Here is a 17,317-nt window from a genome sequence, read left to right on the forward strand (position 1 = left end):
ACAATGTAGGCTCAACTCTAGTTTGGTTGGCATAGCAACTAGTCGTCGGCCATATTGATTTATCTTTCAGTGTTTGTTGACAAAGTACACCGGGTCAGAACAGGGGCTCACATGTCATTTGATAAGCCCAGACCAGACTCACTGGGGACTAGGGGTGGTGGGTAGAAGGGCAGTGGAGGTGTAGGTTTCTTGGGGTACAGCGATGATGGAAAAAGGTGATGAGTTCTTCAGAAGGATACTGTAACGGAGGAAAATGCGTTAACTGAATCTGTAATCTGATTTAGATGTCAGTTTATGTATTGTTTTTAGTCTCTTCTGTCATTGGAATATGCAAACAACAAAACTCTTTGACCTCAAGTGAATGGCTAAGACTATCCTCACTTTCTAAATATTAACACTAGTACAGTTTCTCTGTATTTCAGTAAGTAATAGTAAAAAATATAGCACTAATTTAAAGTAGCACTAATTCTCTAATAGTTTTCTAAGTGACAATAGGTTGTCTGTAACCTGACTGTCAACCACATGAATGCTAAAGTCCGTTAGGGGACATCACTTGACACAATGTCTAAATGATGGCGTTGACATGAGTCTGTGCCCGATTGTAACCGCAAGGCGCACCAGAACCCTAGATGAGGTTCTCCCCAGTGACCGGCAGGAGGCTGAGGTGTCGCTGTGTCGTGCTCGGTCCCAACTCGAGCGTTGAGTGAAGCCATACGATAGCCCTGGCATCTTGTAAACATCATCACTTGGTTATGGGCCGTCCCATATAAAGAGACTACATGTCAACAGTTGAGCGTCTGTAAAATCTGCCCTCAGATTATGGAAATGGGATATGGGCCATGTGTTTGCGGGTACAAGCGATCCCCTTTCCCTAGGGATGACCCCCTCCTCAAAGTCTCACACACACACACACACACACACACACACTGTATTTATAGATGAATTACCAACCCTCCACTTAGCTGAGTCACTGAAGCACGTTTAGCTAGCTAGATAGTGTCTTGACCAATGGTGATAGGACTTGACGCCTGAGGAGTCAGACCCCTCACTGGGACGACTTCTCACGGCAGCAGGTAGGCTATACATTGGTTTCTGTTTCTAGTGAGGATTTGAACAGGGGGCTGTTAGGAGTTGTCCACAATTGTTTTCATACAGCATGGTTAAATGTGCAAGAAATCCTCTGACTGTAAATAGACCATAACCAGACGGTGTTCCTATATGTTCGTATTAGGACCGTGATCTCTGGTCAGTGTTGAACCATGTTCCTCTATGATATAGGCCTTCTGTCAATAGCTTTGTGTCACACAGAGGAGATCAAATGTCCTCCCGTCTATCCATGTCACTACGATACAGTATTTCCACATCAAGACCACGATGCCTGATAAAAGAAAAGGGCATTAGTTGAACCATGCCCTTCGATGATAGGTCATCCGTTATTAACTGTGGTTTATATCAAAGGGCGTGAAATCATCCACTGAGGACAGCTCTATGTGGCCTAACACTCCCTGCCCACTCGCCTCTGGCACATTACCGTGGTAACTAGATGCCCCCGGCGACGCTGGCTGACACATCTGTCCTCGACGACTCGTTGTTCTGAAAACACAACATAGAGAGGCTTCACTGGGCTGTAGTTCAAATGACACACACACTGTACACACACACACACACTGTTCTGAAAACAACCTAGTGAGAGACTCCACTGTTCTGAGAAGCTCAAATGACACTGGAGCCACACTGTCGACCTGTTAGTTCTATGGGGCACGGGGTTATTTTTCACTGTTCTATTGTAGCATGGTGATTAGCCTGAAAGCCATTCGTTTTGGAATAAGCTAGACTATGCTATGCTAACTCTTAGCCTTTGGTAGAGCGGAGCCCAAGCTACTAACAGTGCTCATGTTAATTTATGTTATTTTGACAAGGTGTTGCTGTCTAATAAAGATATTGCTGTCTGAGTGACAGCGATGTCTGGACCCACCTCCGATACAGCTATATAATTACTTAGGCCTATAATTAGCAACCAGGAAGTTGTACAGAAGACACTTCATATGTCATAAGCTATGGCTACGATCCATATGGCACCCTATTACCGATTACAGTACACTTCTTTTGACCTGGTGCCATAGGGCTCTGGTCAAAATTAGTGCACTTTATTGGGAATAGGGTGCCATTTGGGATGAAGGCTGTTTATGTATCTGTATATAGCACCGTCTAGTCCAATAGATTTACAGGTCTACAACCATATTCTAGTTAGAGTTAAGTTGTTTACCCGTAGGTGAGGGGTAGAGCTTACATAAATTCTACCCTACTCACTCACTCTCTCACTCTCTCTCTCACACTCACACACACACGATTTGTTTACTCATTGGTGAGGGGTATACGTTACATTTGGGACGAAAGTGACATTGGAAAGTAGTAAATTATAGCTTGGTAACATAAACACACACTAAGCTTGGGGATCCATTAAATCCTCCTCTCCTGATGCAGTCATTGACCGATAATTATACCCCTTAAGGTGTGTGTGAGTGACTAGGCTAGAATTTACAGCCCTCCAGGGTCACTTTCGTCCCAAATGTAAGGTAGACCCCTCACCTATGAGTAAACAAATCAACTATTTCAACTTAAACATGGTCCCAGACCAGTAAATCTAATGGACTAGACCAGGGATGGGCCACCGGCGGGCCACGGAACAATTTCACCCCCCAAGATTTAGAATAATAGAACACACAAGGTGCAATTTTGAAATGTCAGGGATTTTTTTGTATTTTTTTTTTAATAGATTGGTAAATTAGTCTAGCGTTCACCTATTTAAACTTGTAGTAACCATGACCAAATTTAGCGACCGGGGTGGGGCCAGTTATCATATTAAAAACTGCAAACTTTTCTGTTCGCCCCATGGAAAAATGTGTAGAATTGCAGGAATAAAAAAAAAAAAGAAGAAAAAAAGCATACTTTTTTTTTCTTTTTTCGCTGTCACGAGGGGGGGGGGGGGGGGGGGGCGCTGAAATGTTTTGCTCGAAAGTTGGGGGTGTGGATGTAGGTACGCAGACCCATCCTCATGAGTTCTGTTTTTTTTTTTTTTTTTTTTTTTTGTGACCCCCACTTCCATCAACGTTTCCTATCCCTGGACTAGACTGTGTTATATATACAGACATAAATAGGCTGTGCGTGTGTTTCCACGCCTGTGTGTGTTTAAGCTAAAGCTGTCTGAAGGTCACAGCAGTGGACAGTGCAGAGAGAGAGAGAGAGAATTCTGCTCATCACCGGGCCAACCAAAGAGAGAGCTGATCGGGAAGGTGGCGGAGGGGAAAATACTCTTAAAATAGGTTTCTTTGTAACAGCCACAGAGCTTAGGGAAATGGAGGCAGGGATGAGGAGAGGAAAGGTGGGGGTATTTGTATGGAGGAGTCTGGCCCAGGACTGTGCGACTCTTCGAGGCTGCAGCACTGGGCATGATGCCCACCACTCCTCTGCTTCGCTAGCTAGCCAGGGACACTGGAACACCACAGGGGATTTCAACTCACCAGGGAGTGAGGGAGAAAACACACAATTGGGCTAAGAAGCAAACACACAAATGGGTAAATGTGCGCACACACACTACACCAAGATGGGTATTCACACTCCTTTGTCTGTATCTCTCTCTCTCTATATCTGTCACTCTGTCTGTCCGTCTGTGTGTGTGTGTGCACGCGTGCTAACTCAGTAAGACACATTTGCCCAGGCCTATTCCTTCCACGTTTGGGGTCTCAGCGCTAGCTAGCCTATCCCCACATTGTCCTTCCTGCTCCCTCTAAGCATCAGCCAAGTCCTCCCCTCCTGCAGCCTGACTGGACCTAATGTGGAAAAACACCCTTTATATGAATACCATCTGACAGAGCCTTCTTCCAATGTCAGTTAGCATTCTCATCGGCTGATAGGCCCCTCTGGCCCAGGCCTGGACATTGTATCCCTCTCTACTTTTCCCCTTCACCCATGGCTTGGCTCACCAGGCCTGGGGGTGTGTTCATTAGGCACCAAACAGACAAAAAGGTGGGGACTAAATGGACCTGCCCAATAAGAAAGGCTTATTATCCTTTTCCGTTGCAAAACCGTGTAAACTGTTTTCTGTCACGTGCCCTAATGAACAGGGCCCTAGAGATGCCTGGTTGTTTGGCGTCTGAATGTCATCGTCTCCACGGGCCTCATTAGTATCAGAGTCCAGAGTTGAGCGGTGGATCCTGTTTCTCCACGGATTAGATCCTAGGGTATTCAGGCCCCTGCGCTCGGTGTGTGTGTGTGTCTGACGGTTAGAGTTATTTTAAAAATACTTGTCTCACGTTGCATCACCATCCTGTCACGTTGCGGTAGCTGACATGCTGTTATCTAGTCAAGGTGAATGGGTCCACATTGGCTGGTTGAGGATAAATGGGAGGCTGCTATTTACAGAGTGGTCCGTTCGCAAACAAGCGATTAGACTTCCTCGTACGTCCTTCTCCTAAATGTATGGCGTCAGTGTAATTACGTCCCCGTATAGGCATCGTGGAGTGCTGCTGTGTGACTCTGTAGTCTACACCGGCTTGTGTTAAATGCTAACGTCTGTCTGTCTGTGTTCCTATTCTCCAGTGTACAAATCTCCAGAGTATGAGTCCCTGGGCTTTGAGCTAACCGTGGAGCGCCTGGTCCACATCGGTTACCCCCAGGAGCTGCTCAGCTTCGTCTACGACCCCGCCTTCCCCACCAGGTGACCACCAATCACATCGTACCGTTAATGTTGTTGCCATGGTGATATATAGCTATATATATTTATATTTTTTTAAACTGGAAAATGCTTTGATGTCAACGGGGCACCAGCTGTACTTTATTACCAGGTACCTATTACCTATCACATCATGGTTGCCATGTTGTTGCCATGGTGAGGACGTTTTAATGCTATTTTAATACCTGGCTGCGTGGGTTTCTAATTTGGTCCTGGTTGTAGCTAGGTAGATTGTCTGATGGGCTTTTAAAGATCATGTGTCAACCATTTCTCGATGTATTCTAACTGACTGAATGATGTTGTTTCTCTGTATTTCTTCAGAGGCCTGGTGTTTGACACCCTGTATGGGAACCTGTTAAAGGTGGACGCCTACGGCAACATCCTGGTCTGTGTCCACGGCTTCAATTTCCTACGAGGGTAAGTGGTGAACCCAACGCTCTCCTAACCTTCTCGCAGTGTCCTCCCTACGTCCCCTTCTCCCCAGATCATTGAGCGGGTTTTTGAAGGTTAGATCCCGGTCTACCTGCCAAGAAATTCTCCTGACGTTGCATTTTCTTTTTCTCTTCTCTCCCCAGACCTGAAATACGGGAGCTATACCCGAACAAGTTCATCCAGCGTGACGATACTGAACGTTTCTATATCCTCAACACTCTCTTCAACTTGCCAGGTAGAAGGAGGAGAGATTCTGTCCATGCCAGAGCCATTCAATTATTTAAAAATGTGTTTATCTCCATCTAGATTCAACTGTCATTCATAAGAGGGACAAGCCCAGACATGCCCTCCATTTTGTCTGAGCACAGTTTGAGGCAAGGCCATGGAGTTCAACTCAACTTTATTGACACTCGATTGATTTTACAGTACAGTTTCCCTCTCTCTCCAGAGACCTACCTCTTTGCCTGCCTCGTGGACTTCTTCTCAAACTGTGACAGATATGCAAGGTAAGGAATCCCTAGTCACCCTACCCACCTTATTTGTCTTGTGGGTTATATACAAGTAATTCCTGGATATGACATGGCAACATTTGATAAGCCAATTAGACAACATGACAACAGGGTAGGTCCATATCTCCAATAAAAATCCTCCAATACTTTAGCCCTAACCCTGTTAAGCCAGTAGTTGAGTAATAGGACCACCCTTTTATTGTGTCATAAACAAGATACTTTATTAGGATTACTCAGCTCTCTGAATGATTATTGGTCTTCCATACTAATCATTCCACGAATGCATGCAGTAACTTAATTCCATATTTTCAGATTTCATTACTTTTATTATTTAAAGGAATCTGTAATGACTAATCATCTGGCATGATGTAATATCATGTCTATCGTCTCGATATAATTATACAATAATTTGTTAGCGATTAGTTTTAATGAATTCTTTGTGTGATGATGTGATCTGCAATGGAATGGCTGCATGTCTTCTCCTCTGAAACGAGTTGTTGGTCTTTTAGGGGGAGATTGCTTTCCTGTTTGGCTGGAAACCACCTCAAACAAGGGAAGACTATCCCATTTAAAAGCAAAACAAAAACAAAACAAAAAAATGTAGTGAAAATGGCTACTAGCGTTTAAAAGCAAAGCTCTCTGTCTGGCCTTGGCCTGTCCACTGGCTCTGTGTGTCCCTCTCCTCCCCCCTTACCTCAGCTGTGAGACTGGCTTTAAAGATGGCGACCTCTTCATGTCCTTCAAGAGCATGTTCCAGGACATCCGCGACGCCGTCGACTGGATCCACTTCAAGGTAGCGCGATGAGGAAGTCTATCACAGTGCAATCATTTGTTCACTTCAATTCACTTTACTTCCATTTCAACGTATTGAAGTGATTATCTTTATCCTGAAGCAATCATTTACTGTTTATCGTGCTAATGGTATGTACCCTGAAAATGATTGACATTGGTTTACGCTGAGTGTCATTATGAAGAAGACATTTTATGTGATGTATAGATGCGTGCTTGTTATTTTTCTACGTACTTCAACCCATTTACCTGTAGTCCTGTCTTCCAGGGCACCCTGAAGGAAAAGACAGTAGAGAACCTTGAAAAGTATGTAGTGAGAGACGTAAGTACACACATTAACATCCTGCGGGAACACACTGGCACGACGACTTCAAAACCTGATGAGAAGTTAACATTTACTCTACGTCTCTGTCTGTATGCCTGTACGAACGCACTGTATATGACAATGGCTTTGTAATATTTAGTGTTCTCTCTCATGAAGGCTAAGCTGCCTCTCCTGCTGAGTAGAATGAATGAAGTAGCCAAGGTGTTCCTGGCCACCAACAGTGACTACAAATACACACACGTGAGTACACAGTACTGACCACGCTAAGTGCCCAGGTCCACTGTTTACACACACACACACACACACACAGACACACACACACACACACAGACAGAGGAATGGACGCTTCACATGAACAGTACACAGTAACAGACATCCTTCAGAGTCCGAAACAATAGTTACGTCCTCCCTTGTTAAACATCCATGCAGAACAACATTTAATATGCAAAGCAAACGCACACACAGCTTCACAAAACATGTCCTGGCAAACTGTCACGTTTGCATATGAAACTGGGGTGACGTGTTTGCGTACTGAACTGGGGCGTATAGCTGCGGTATCTGTCCCAGTCACAAATACATTTACATGAGATGACTAATAGGCTCGTTATGTTGTTACATTTTCTCACAGAAGATCATGACATACCTGTTTGACTTCCCCCACGGCCCAAAGGTAAGAGAATCATTTCAACATTCGCACAGCATTCTCCCTCAGATGTGAAATCTTGTTAACTACATGCATCTATATAACTTAACTATCGTCGCTACGCATTGACCAGAATCTGTGTTGTGTTGCAGCACGGGACATCCCACCGGCCGTGGCAGTCCTACTTTGACCTGATTCTGGTGGACGCCAGGAAGCCTCTGTTCTTTGGAGAGGGAACGGTGCTCAGACAAGTCGACACAGTGAGTAATTACACCATCACACCTCTACACTCACGTAGACGGAGAACGGGTTCTGTCAGAACACAGTGCCAAGACTTTTTTGAGTGTGGTAGTGTGGTAGCCTGGTAGTGTGGTAGCCTGGTAGTGTGGTAGCCTGGTAGTGTGGTAGCCTGATCGGTCACACAATGTGAAGTACAACTTCTAAAGAATTCTAATTTGAGCAAGTTGAGGAGACTGTCATGGTCAAAACATATTGATTCAACAGTAGCTAAGAGGAGAAGTCTGTCCATAACAAAGTGCTGCTCTGCCTTCTTAACAACACTATCAGCAAGGCAGGTCCTACAGGCCCTGGTTTTGACACACCTGGACTACTGTTCAGTCTTCTGGTCAGGTGTCACATAAAGGGACTTAGGAAAATTGCAATTGGCTCAGAACAGGGCAGCATGACAGGACCTTGGATGTACACAGAGAGCTAACATGAATAATATGCATATCAATCTCTCCTGGTTCAAAGTGGAGCAGAGATTGACTTCATCACTACTTGTACTTTGGCACACAGCTCGGACACCCATGACACCAGAGGTCTCTTCACAGTCCAGAACAGACTATGGGAGGCGCACAGTACTATATAAAGCCATGACTACATGGAACTCTATTCCACATCAAGTAACTGATGCACTAGCAGTAAAATTAGATTTCAAAACTGATAAATACACCTTATGGAACAGCAGGGACATAGGCACAGACACATGCATACACACACACATAACATATGCACTATACACACACATGGATTTTGTACTGTAGATATGTGGTAGTGGTGGAGTAGGGGCCTGAGGGCACACAGTGTGTTGTGAAATCTGTGAATGTAATGTTTTTAAAATTGTATAAACTGCCTTCATTTTGCTGGACCCCAGGAAGAGTAGCTGCTGCTTTGGCAGGAACTAATGGGGATCTATAATAAACCCCAGGAAGAGTAGCTGCTGCTTTGGCAGGAACTAATGGGGATCTATAATAAACCCCAGGAAGAGTAGCTGCTGCTTTGGCAGGAACTAATGGGGATCTATAATAAACCCCAGGAAGAGTAGCTGCTGCTTTGGCAGGAACTAATGGGGATCCATAATGAATACATATACTTGACATTGTTTTGCGGTGAGGCTACTGTTCCATGTGTTCTCTGGTGTTAGACGACAGGGCGGCTGAAGATCGGGACCTACACCGGACCCCTGCACCATGGCATCGTCTACTCTGGAGGTAAGATACCTGGGGACATGCACTGACTCACAGCACAAACCGCCAGACAGCACTGCCAACTTCACAAATCATCTAACTAGCAGAGTACTTCTAAACATGATGGATCTCAGTTAACCTTTATTTAGCCAGCATAGTCTTCTCAACAACGTTCACTGTTCTCCAGGGAGGTCCGGGTTCCCTAAAAACAAAACAATGGTATGAATCGAAAAACAACGTGGTACAAATCTTTAATCAAACAATAACGTCCAGTAACATCTCCATTTCAATATGTCTCTCTCTCGCCCAGGTTCTTCTGACATCGTGTGTGACCTGCTGGGGGCCAAGGGGAAGGACATCGTCTACATCGGAGACCACATCTTCGGGGACATCCTCAAGTCCAAGAAACGCCAGGGCTGGAGGACCTTCCTCGTCATCCCCGAGCTGGCCCAGGAGTTGCATGTCTGGACTGACAAGAGCTGTGAGTCTCACACGCACGCAGTCTTTCTCTCTCTCTCACACACACACACACACACACACACACACACACACACACACACACACACACACACAAAAAAGGACGGGTGGACATTCCCATGCAAGCAGCCAGACAGACGTGTGCAGACACACAGATACTCGTACATAAAAATGGCTGATGGACACACTGGAGAGCACTGGTCCTCTGTAGCTCAGTTGGTAGAGCATGGTGCTTGCAACGCCAGAGTTATGGATTTGGTTCCCGGGACCACCAGTACGTAAAATGTATGCAGCATGACTGCTAAATGGCATACAGTGCGTTCAGAAAGTATTCGTACTCCTTGACTTATACAACATTTTGTTGTTACAGACTGAATTCAACATTCAATTCAATATATTTTTTCTCTCACCCATCTACACACAAAGCCCCATAATGACCAAGTGAAAACATTTTTGTGTTTTAATTTCAAATGAAACTCTGAAATATCTCATTTACATAAGTATTCACACCCCTGAGTCAATACATGTTAGAACCATCTTAGGCAGCGATTACAGCTGTGAGTCTTTCTGGGTAAGTTTCTAAGAGCTTTGCACACCTGGGTTGTACAACATTTTCACATTATTCTTTAAAGAATTCTTTAAGCTCTGTTAAATTGGTTGTTGATCGTTGCTAGACAACCATTTTCAAGTCTTGTCATATATTTTCAAGCCAGTTGAAGTCAGAACTGTAACTTGGCCACTCAGGACCATTCAAGTTCATCTTGGTAAGCAACTTCAGTGTATATTTGGTCTTGTGTTTTAGATTATTGTCCTGCTGAAAGGTGAATTTGTCTCCCAGTGTCTGTTGGAATGCAGACTGAACCAGGTTTTCCTCTAGGATTTTGCCTGTGCTTATCTATTTATTCTTATGCTAAAAACACTCCCTAGTCCTTGCTGATGACAAGCATACCCATAACAGGATGCAGCCACCACCATGCTTGAAAATATGAAGAGTGGTACTCAGTGACGTGTTGTGTTGGATTTGCCCCAAATGTAACACTTTGTATTCAGGACGTAAAGTTAATTTTTATTTTTGTGCATATTTTTCAATATTTTTTTATTCTGTACAGGCTTCCTTCTTTTCACTCTGTCATTTGTTAGTATTGTGGAGTAACTACAAAGCTGTTGATTCATCCTCAGTTTTCTCCTATCACAACCATTCAACTCTAACTGTTTTAAAGTCATGGTGGCCTCAAGGTGAAATCCGTGAGGACGCTTGTGTCTTTGTAGTGACTGGGTGTATTGATACACCATCCAACGTGTAATTAATAGTTTCACCATGCTCAAAGGGATATTCAATGTCTGCTTTTTCATTTTATAGGTGCCATTCTTTGCGAGGCATTGGAAATCCTCCTTGGTCTTTGTGGTTGAATCTGTGGTTGAAATTCACTGCCGACTGAGGGATCTTAACTTATTTAGGCTTGCCATAAGAAAGCGGTGGAGTTCTTATCAACTCAAGACAATTCAGCTTTTCATTTTTAAAATTAATTTGTAAAAATGTCGTAACATAATTCCACTTTGACATTATGGGAAATGATGTGTAGGCCAGTGACACCAAATCTCAATGTAATCCATTTTAAATTCAGGCTGTAAACAAACAAAATGTGGAAAAAGTCAAGGGGTATTAATTAGTCAAGGGTTGTATACTATAGCAGTGACACACACACTCACACACACACACACACATTCATGCACAGGCACACATACACAAATATAACTGTGACGTGTCATTGTAGCTGTAAAATGCCCTCGTAAACCTCTCAACGGCCTGTGAGTGACAGCGTACCAGGGAGAGGGGGAATGAGAAGGGAAGATAAAGAGGGGGAGAGTGAAAAAGCAACAGATGGAACAAGAGTGAGCCAACACCTGTGATTAAGGGCAGTGGTGTAAAAAAATACTTTAAAGTACTACTTGCGTTTTTTTGCGGTATCTGTACTTTCTCCACCGCTGATTTTAAGGGAGGAGGGAAATATGTTGTGACTGAGACTGACCCTGGCCTCCTTTCTCCTCTTCTGTCTTACAGCGTTATTTGAGGAATTGCAGGGCCTGGACATTTTCTTGGCAGAGCTCTACAAGTGAGTACTGCACCGTCTACTCCCCTACAACGCCCCTCTGCTCGCTCTTTAGGCTGCCTCTGCACCTGGCGTGTGCGTCAACGACTGTTTGACTGCGTGCGTTGGTGTGTGTCACCATCGGCTCCGTGTGTGTGTGTGTGTGTGTGTGTGTGTCCCCTTGGGCCAAAGTCTGCAGGGTTTGCCCCATCGGTCTGATGATAACCGGCTTCACAGTCAGACTTCAGCCCATTTAGAAACAGTCATCTAACTATATAGGCCTGTCTCCTTCCCTCTTGCTCTTTATAATAGTGACTAGCACTGTCTTCTCTCTCTCTCACGCTCTCTCACTTCCAATCCCCTTCTTCTCTCTATCTCTTTGCCCTCTACCCATTCTCATCCATCTCTCCAGGCATCTGGACAGCAGTAGTAATGAGAGACCTGACATCAGTGCTCTCCAGAGAAGGGTCAAGGTACTGATTCTACACGTTTCCATAGCAACTACAGAAACATTATTCAATATGTCCACATGTGTTCCTGAATAGTTACAGGTTTCAGTTTTGTCTTTCAACCAAATCATTCCCAACTGTGGACTTATATGGTCTTACAACCCCTAAGTAAATCCTGAAAATACTATGATCCTCCTCCCGTCCCATCGAAAGCTTAGAAATACCGGAACACAAGTCGCTGAATTTCCATTGTCCTCCTCGAGGAATTTAGCAATTTGTATTAGAAACCTCTTTTTTTTAGAAGGGGACCTGGCAAGAGGTCAGCAGGAAGTAGTCAGCAGGAAGTAGTCAGCAGTAAGTAGTCAGCAGTAAGTAGTCAGCAGTAAGTAGTCAGCAGGAAGTAGTCAGCAGGAAGTAGTCAGCAGGAAGTAGTCGGCATGTACACGTAACACAAGAGTACAATACCATCCATTTAAAAAATATTTGACAATGGTCATCACGTTCTTCCACCAGAGCTTGAAATATCGGGCTGAGTATCTAAACCCAGTGTTCTTCTCCCCTCCCCAGAAAGTGACCCATGACATGGACATGTGCTACGGCATGATGGGTAGTCTGTTCAGGTCTGGCTCCAGACAGACTCTGTTTGCCTCTCAGGTGATGCGCTATGCTGACCTGTACGCTGCCTCCTTCATCAACCTCCTGTACTATCCCTTCAGCTACCTCTTCAGAGCTGCTCACGTACTGGTGAGCCACTGTGTTGAATTCCTTCTGTTGATTCCTGTTAACAGTTTACGGGAAAAAAGGGAGAAATGCAGCATTTGCGGAATAAAATGTTGCAGAGAAAATAGTGTAAGATACAGCCCTTTTCTTTTGCTAATTGGAAAACTGTAATTGTTAGAAATTGATGGTTAAAAATATAGATGCACATGAATCAACATTTCTGGCTAGTTTAATAAAAAATATACAGTACATGACTCTTAACTTAGACTGAACCCTTACATAGTCTGGCACCCATCTAGCTGAAACACTGACAGGCAGAGTGACATTTGCATTCGAGTTGGTACGTATAAGTAATCTTCTCATTTCAATACAAATGTCTTTACCAGACATGTTATCTGAAACATGCACATCACATACACACAGTGGTCAATATTCTGTGTAACAAGTTCAACGCATGGTAATAACATTATTATATTACGTTAGGTGAGCTGAAACTCTCTTTACTAGCTGCTAGCCAAGTGGAAGTGCTCTGGTAGTAGCCTCTCTTCTCACCTTCTCTCGCACTTTCTCTCTCTCTCTCTGTCTGTTTCTGTCTCTCTCTCTCTCCCCTCCCAGATGCCCCACGAGTCAACGGTGGAGCACGCGCACATCGACACGGACACCGAGTCCCCCCTGGCCACGCGCAACCGCCACTGCACTGAGAGCAAGGACCTGGAGTGCTGTAGCAACAAGAACCGCAGCCAGCTGACCCGGTCCATCAGTGAGATCAAACCCCCTAACATGTTCCCCCAGACCCCCCAGGAGATCACCCACTGCCACGATGAAGATGACGATGAGGAGGAGGAAGAGTAGATGGAAGGAGGTGTGATGGCGTGACCCTAACCAGGCGTGATTCCTTCCTAGGAGGAGGAAGAGAGAGAGAGAGAGAGAGGAGTGAAAACCATCTTGATTCCTTTCTGAGGTTTCCCTGAGGAGGTTTTAGAGTATAAATACTTCTAGGAAGATATAAACTATAATGTACTCTATAGTCCACAGTAAGAGTCAATGTAGGATACATTGGAATGAGGGGGGAGGGGATATGGACATTGTGGTGTATCTATAGGAGATTTATATAGAGAGAAATGAAGTTACTTTTTATACTAGAGATGTATCAGGATATTAAGCTTTTATGAATCAGATCAGACTGTAGTATGCTACTACAGCACGTTGCCCCGTGCCCACCCCTTCTCAAGTTTTATGTTTTTAATGGTTGTTTTTTTCTATGGATTTTTATGAGGAAATGGGAAAAGGTTGACTTGAAGTTGGCCAATTTTTTAAAATATTTTAAAAGTTGATGAAGCTAAAACAGTTTTTACGGCATAGGATGTTGTAGCAGACAAATATACATGAATACACACAAGAAGCAAATATTACGAACACTACTTTTCTCTGTACTGACCTTACACAGTGTCTGGTCATGGAGAATAATTCCCTGTGTGTGTTTACATAGTCTACCATAATGCAGGCACCCTACCGTAGTTTCAATGTGAAGCACTAAGACGGAATATAGCCTTTGCCAAACAGTATGTACAGTACTGTATATAAACTCTATATACTGTTTTGCTTTTCTCCTTTTGAAATGAAAGAAAGTGTTCTAGCCTTGTGGTTCTGGTGTTGACGCGCATCGAGCAGCACGGCAATCCAAAAACATGGTCCAAAAAATGTATTTCTCGCTGCTTGTTATTTTGGTCATTTTTTTTGCAGTATAATTCCTCCCGTCGTGACCCTGCATAACACAGCTGTGTGTGTGTGTGTGTGTGTGTCCGGCCTTGGCCAATCAAAAGTCGAGTTTGTGTCGTCCTGAGCGACTGTTATCAAGGCATCCGTAATTGTACTAAAGAACAGTGTGGTGTAAGTTTTGGGTTACACAAAGCACAAGTCTGATTGTGGGTAACTGATTGTCAATGACATGACAATATGACATGAAACCTGCTGTCTATTTTAAAGTATGGTGCACATAATGTAATCTGTGATTCTGTGTGGCTAATTTCAACTGACGTTTTGAGATGCGTGAAATGTTGTTTCTAGGCAACTGTGCGTACAGGGTATCGATTATGCTGCCTCTGTACAGATGGGGACTATGGCAACTGTGGACGGTCACATAGGCCTAATGCTATTGAGAGGCTGTGACCCAGTATTACTGTTCTCATACATGATACTGTAAAAAGCATTCATGCAAAATACCATTACATTTTTTTTTGTTCTCCTGTAGGATGATATGAGATATCGAAACCTTCAACATTGTTACACTATGTGCAACTAACATGCAGTAGTAGTTTTACCTTTTTTTACTGAGCTTGGAGTTGTTCGTTAGGTGTTCTCTTGAATATTACATTGTAACAGTTTTTATTTTTCATTGCATAGAACTGACATATTCACCCCTACCTAACCATACCCTCATATTCCACGTGTGATAATATGGTCTGGTGGTTCCTAGTAATTCTTTGCAGTTAACATAGAGAGTACAGTATGTTATAGGAACAGACCTGGGTTCAAATACTATTTGAAATGTTTCAGCAACTTTAGCCTGCTTGGAGCACCAGGTGGGCAGAGTTTAACATTTGTGAACATTTTTCTGGTTCCATTGCTCCAGGCAAGCTCAGTCAAGCCCCAATAAAGTATATGAAATGATTTTGAATTGTATTTGAACCCAGGTCTACAGTAGGCCTTGATATTGAAAAAGGAAATCCAGGTTAGCCTGGGGTGCTGTGACGTGTGACACTGTGTAGGCCTTGAGAATGCACGGGCACCAGACAAGGAACCAACGCCTCGGCGAGAGGGCGTTTGGGTCTGACCGCCCCCAGAGAGGTTAGGGTGGGCCTGGGAAAAGGAGTGCCCTCCTGGGGGTGCCCTCCTGACAAGGGGTGCCCTCCTGACTGGTGGGAATAGGTTGTAGACTCGCCCTAGCAGGCCTATGAAGTGTGGAAGATGAATAAAGGACTACAGTATTCAGGAGTTTTATTGGTCATTTAGGGGTAAGAAACACTGCATGATGCAAAGAAGCACCTGATTTTTATTTTATTTAACGAGGCAAGTCAGTTAAGAACAAATTCTTATTTTCAATGACGGCCTAGGAACAATGGGTTAATTGCCTTGTTCAGGGGCAGAACGACAGAATTGTACCTTGTCAGCTCGGGGATTCAAACTTACTAGGTTACTAGCCCAACGCTCTAACCACTAGGCTACCCTGCCGTCCCAATATTTCCCACAAGGGTTGCATTTGCTGTCTCCAAACATGTTCAAACCTTTTAATTTCAAAATGGAAATTGCAATCGTTGATTAGGCCCACAATTCCACTGAAACGTTGAGATACTTAAAAAAAATGTGACTGGAAAATGTTACCGACTTGGTTAATGTTGAACTTTCCTGTTTCCTGGAAATGCTAAACATTTTCAGTTGTGTGTCCTAATGAACATGACCCAGATAGTATTGAGTACGGTTCTTTAAAAAAAACAATTATAGGTTATCTGCAATATCATATGTGTATGCTATGTAAAACATGCGTATCACTTTATTTCTAAGGCATGTAGTTGTGTGGCTAGAGGTTTCGATTGGGCTGATGAAGGGAAGACCAATAGCGGGTCTGTTTGTAACTCGGTGTTTGCCGAGGCAAGTAGTAAAAAGGGGAATGTGGGTTCAACTGGGGATCTTTAAAACAGATTCTCCTCTTACTAAAATTGTTACAGAGGAACTATATAGTGGTTCAATATTTTATTACTCTCTGAAAAAAAGTATGTTTTTAAGTATTGATTTAACTGGAAATACCACAGAAACACCCGAGGCAGCTGTATTCTTCACCTGGTTGGTTAGTCATTATTTTTGTTGGTCTCATTACTGACGAATTCATAATAAAGCTTGGTCGTTGGGAGGAACATTTTAAGTCCTTTTCTGTCAAAACACTTTACAAGACATGTATTTCTATGCAAAGACGCAGTACAGTGCATTATACGTGTAAAGTAACTTACTAAAAGGCTGGCCAGTGTAAGCAAATAGCTTACGTCAAAGTGTGATAACTGTAGGGCTACAACTGATATGTGGAAGAAAAGAAAACATGTCCGTCTGTGAGAAAAAGCTCTGGACACACAAGTTCTACAAGGTCATCTGTGTGGTAACAATTGTACACTTAATAATAATAATATTAGCCTTGCAGACCGATATGCTGAAAAATAGGCGATGTTGAAGAGCATGTATTTACCGTGCATCAGACATGGCACCTTACTCAACAACACCTTGTTTTGCTGTTTGTTTTTTCTAACCAGTGTTTTCAGATTCTTAGTTTACAACGTTGTATATAATATATGCATTTCCATTTACATGTTGTTGAAGAAATGTTCCTTAAATTCTTTTTTTTTTCTTTTTTTTGGGCATTTTTCTGGTTTCAGACACTGTTTTTTTTATTATAACGGCTTCAGTGAGTATGTCTGAGTGAGCTAAACATGGCGAACAGGTTAATGCCACCATCCATTTATACAAAATGTCAACAATTGCAGACCGAGCGTGACAACTATCACGCATTCGCTTATTTTTTTTGTTTCGTGCATTTTCTTGGATGTTCCTGAGAGCGTTTTGTTTCCAGAATTATTATATAATGTGTACATTGGGGAAATGACATGTGTACAATAAAAGCTAATCTTCCATAATAA

The 17,317-nt window shown here is 43.4% G+C and overlaps 1 protein-coding gene across 2 annotated transcripts in view; it reads left to right on the forward strand.

Annotated features, from left to right (window-relative positions):
- Nucleotides 1-17,317, forward strand: part of LOC110485755 (cytosolic purine 5'-nucleotidase) — a 32,430-nt gene extending 15,113 nt beyond the window's left edge. Inside the window, exons 4-18 of one of the 2 annotated variants that reach the window (XM_021556911.3) lie at nucleotides 4,600-4,717; nucleotides 5,054-5,149; nucleotides 5,308-5,399; nucleotides 5,613-5,670; nucleotides 6,373-6,466; nucleotides 6,731-6,784; nucleotides 6,944-7,027; nucleotides 7,416-7,457; nucleotides 7,583-7,690; nucleotides 8,857-8,923; nucleotides 9,210-9,380; nucleotides 11,439-11,490; nucleotides 11,879-11,939; nucleotides 12,483-12,659; nucleotides 13,251-17,317. In XM_021556911.3, the coding sequence (XP_021412586.2) occupies nucleotides 4,600-4,717; nucleotides 5,054-5,149; nucleotides 5,308-5,399; nucleotides 5,613-5,670; nucleotides 6,373-6,466; nucleotides 6,731-6,784; nucleotides 6,944-7,027; nucleotides 7,416-7,457; nucleotides 7,583-7,690; nucleotides 8,857-8,923; nucleotides 9,210-9,380; nucleotides 11,439-11,490; nucleotides 11,879-11,939; nucleotides 12,483-12,659; nucleotides 13,251-13,487 (1,511 nt within the window). In that variant the 3' untranslated portion in view covers nucleotides 13,488-17,317. Of the gene's footprint in view, nucleotides 1-4,599; nucleotides 4,718-5,053; nucleotides 5,150-5,307; nucleotides 5,400-5,612; nucleotides 5,671-6,372; nucleotides 6,467-6,730; nucleotides 6,785-6,943; nucleotides 7,028-7,415; nucleotides 7,458-7,582; nucleotides 7,691-8,856; nucleotides 8,924-9,209; nucleotides 9,381-11,438; nucleotides 11,491-11,878; nucleotides 11,940-12,482; nucleotides 12,660-13,250 lie in introns of those variants that run through there. The other variant, XM_021556913.3, reaches the window with a different exon arrangement.

This window comes from Oncorhynchus mykiss, chromosome 13 (genome assembly GCF_057628025.1).
Source record: "Oncorhynchus mykiss isolate SJ-2025 chromosome 13, ASM5762802v1, whole genome shotgun sequence".
NCBI classification, from domain to species: Eukaryota; Metazoa; Chordata; class Actinopteri; order Salmoniformes; family Salmonidae; genus Oncorhynchus; species Oncorhynchus mykiss.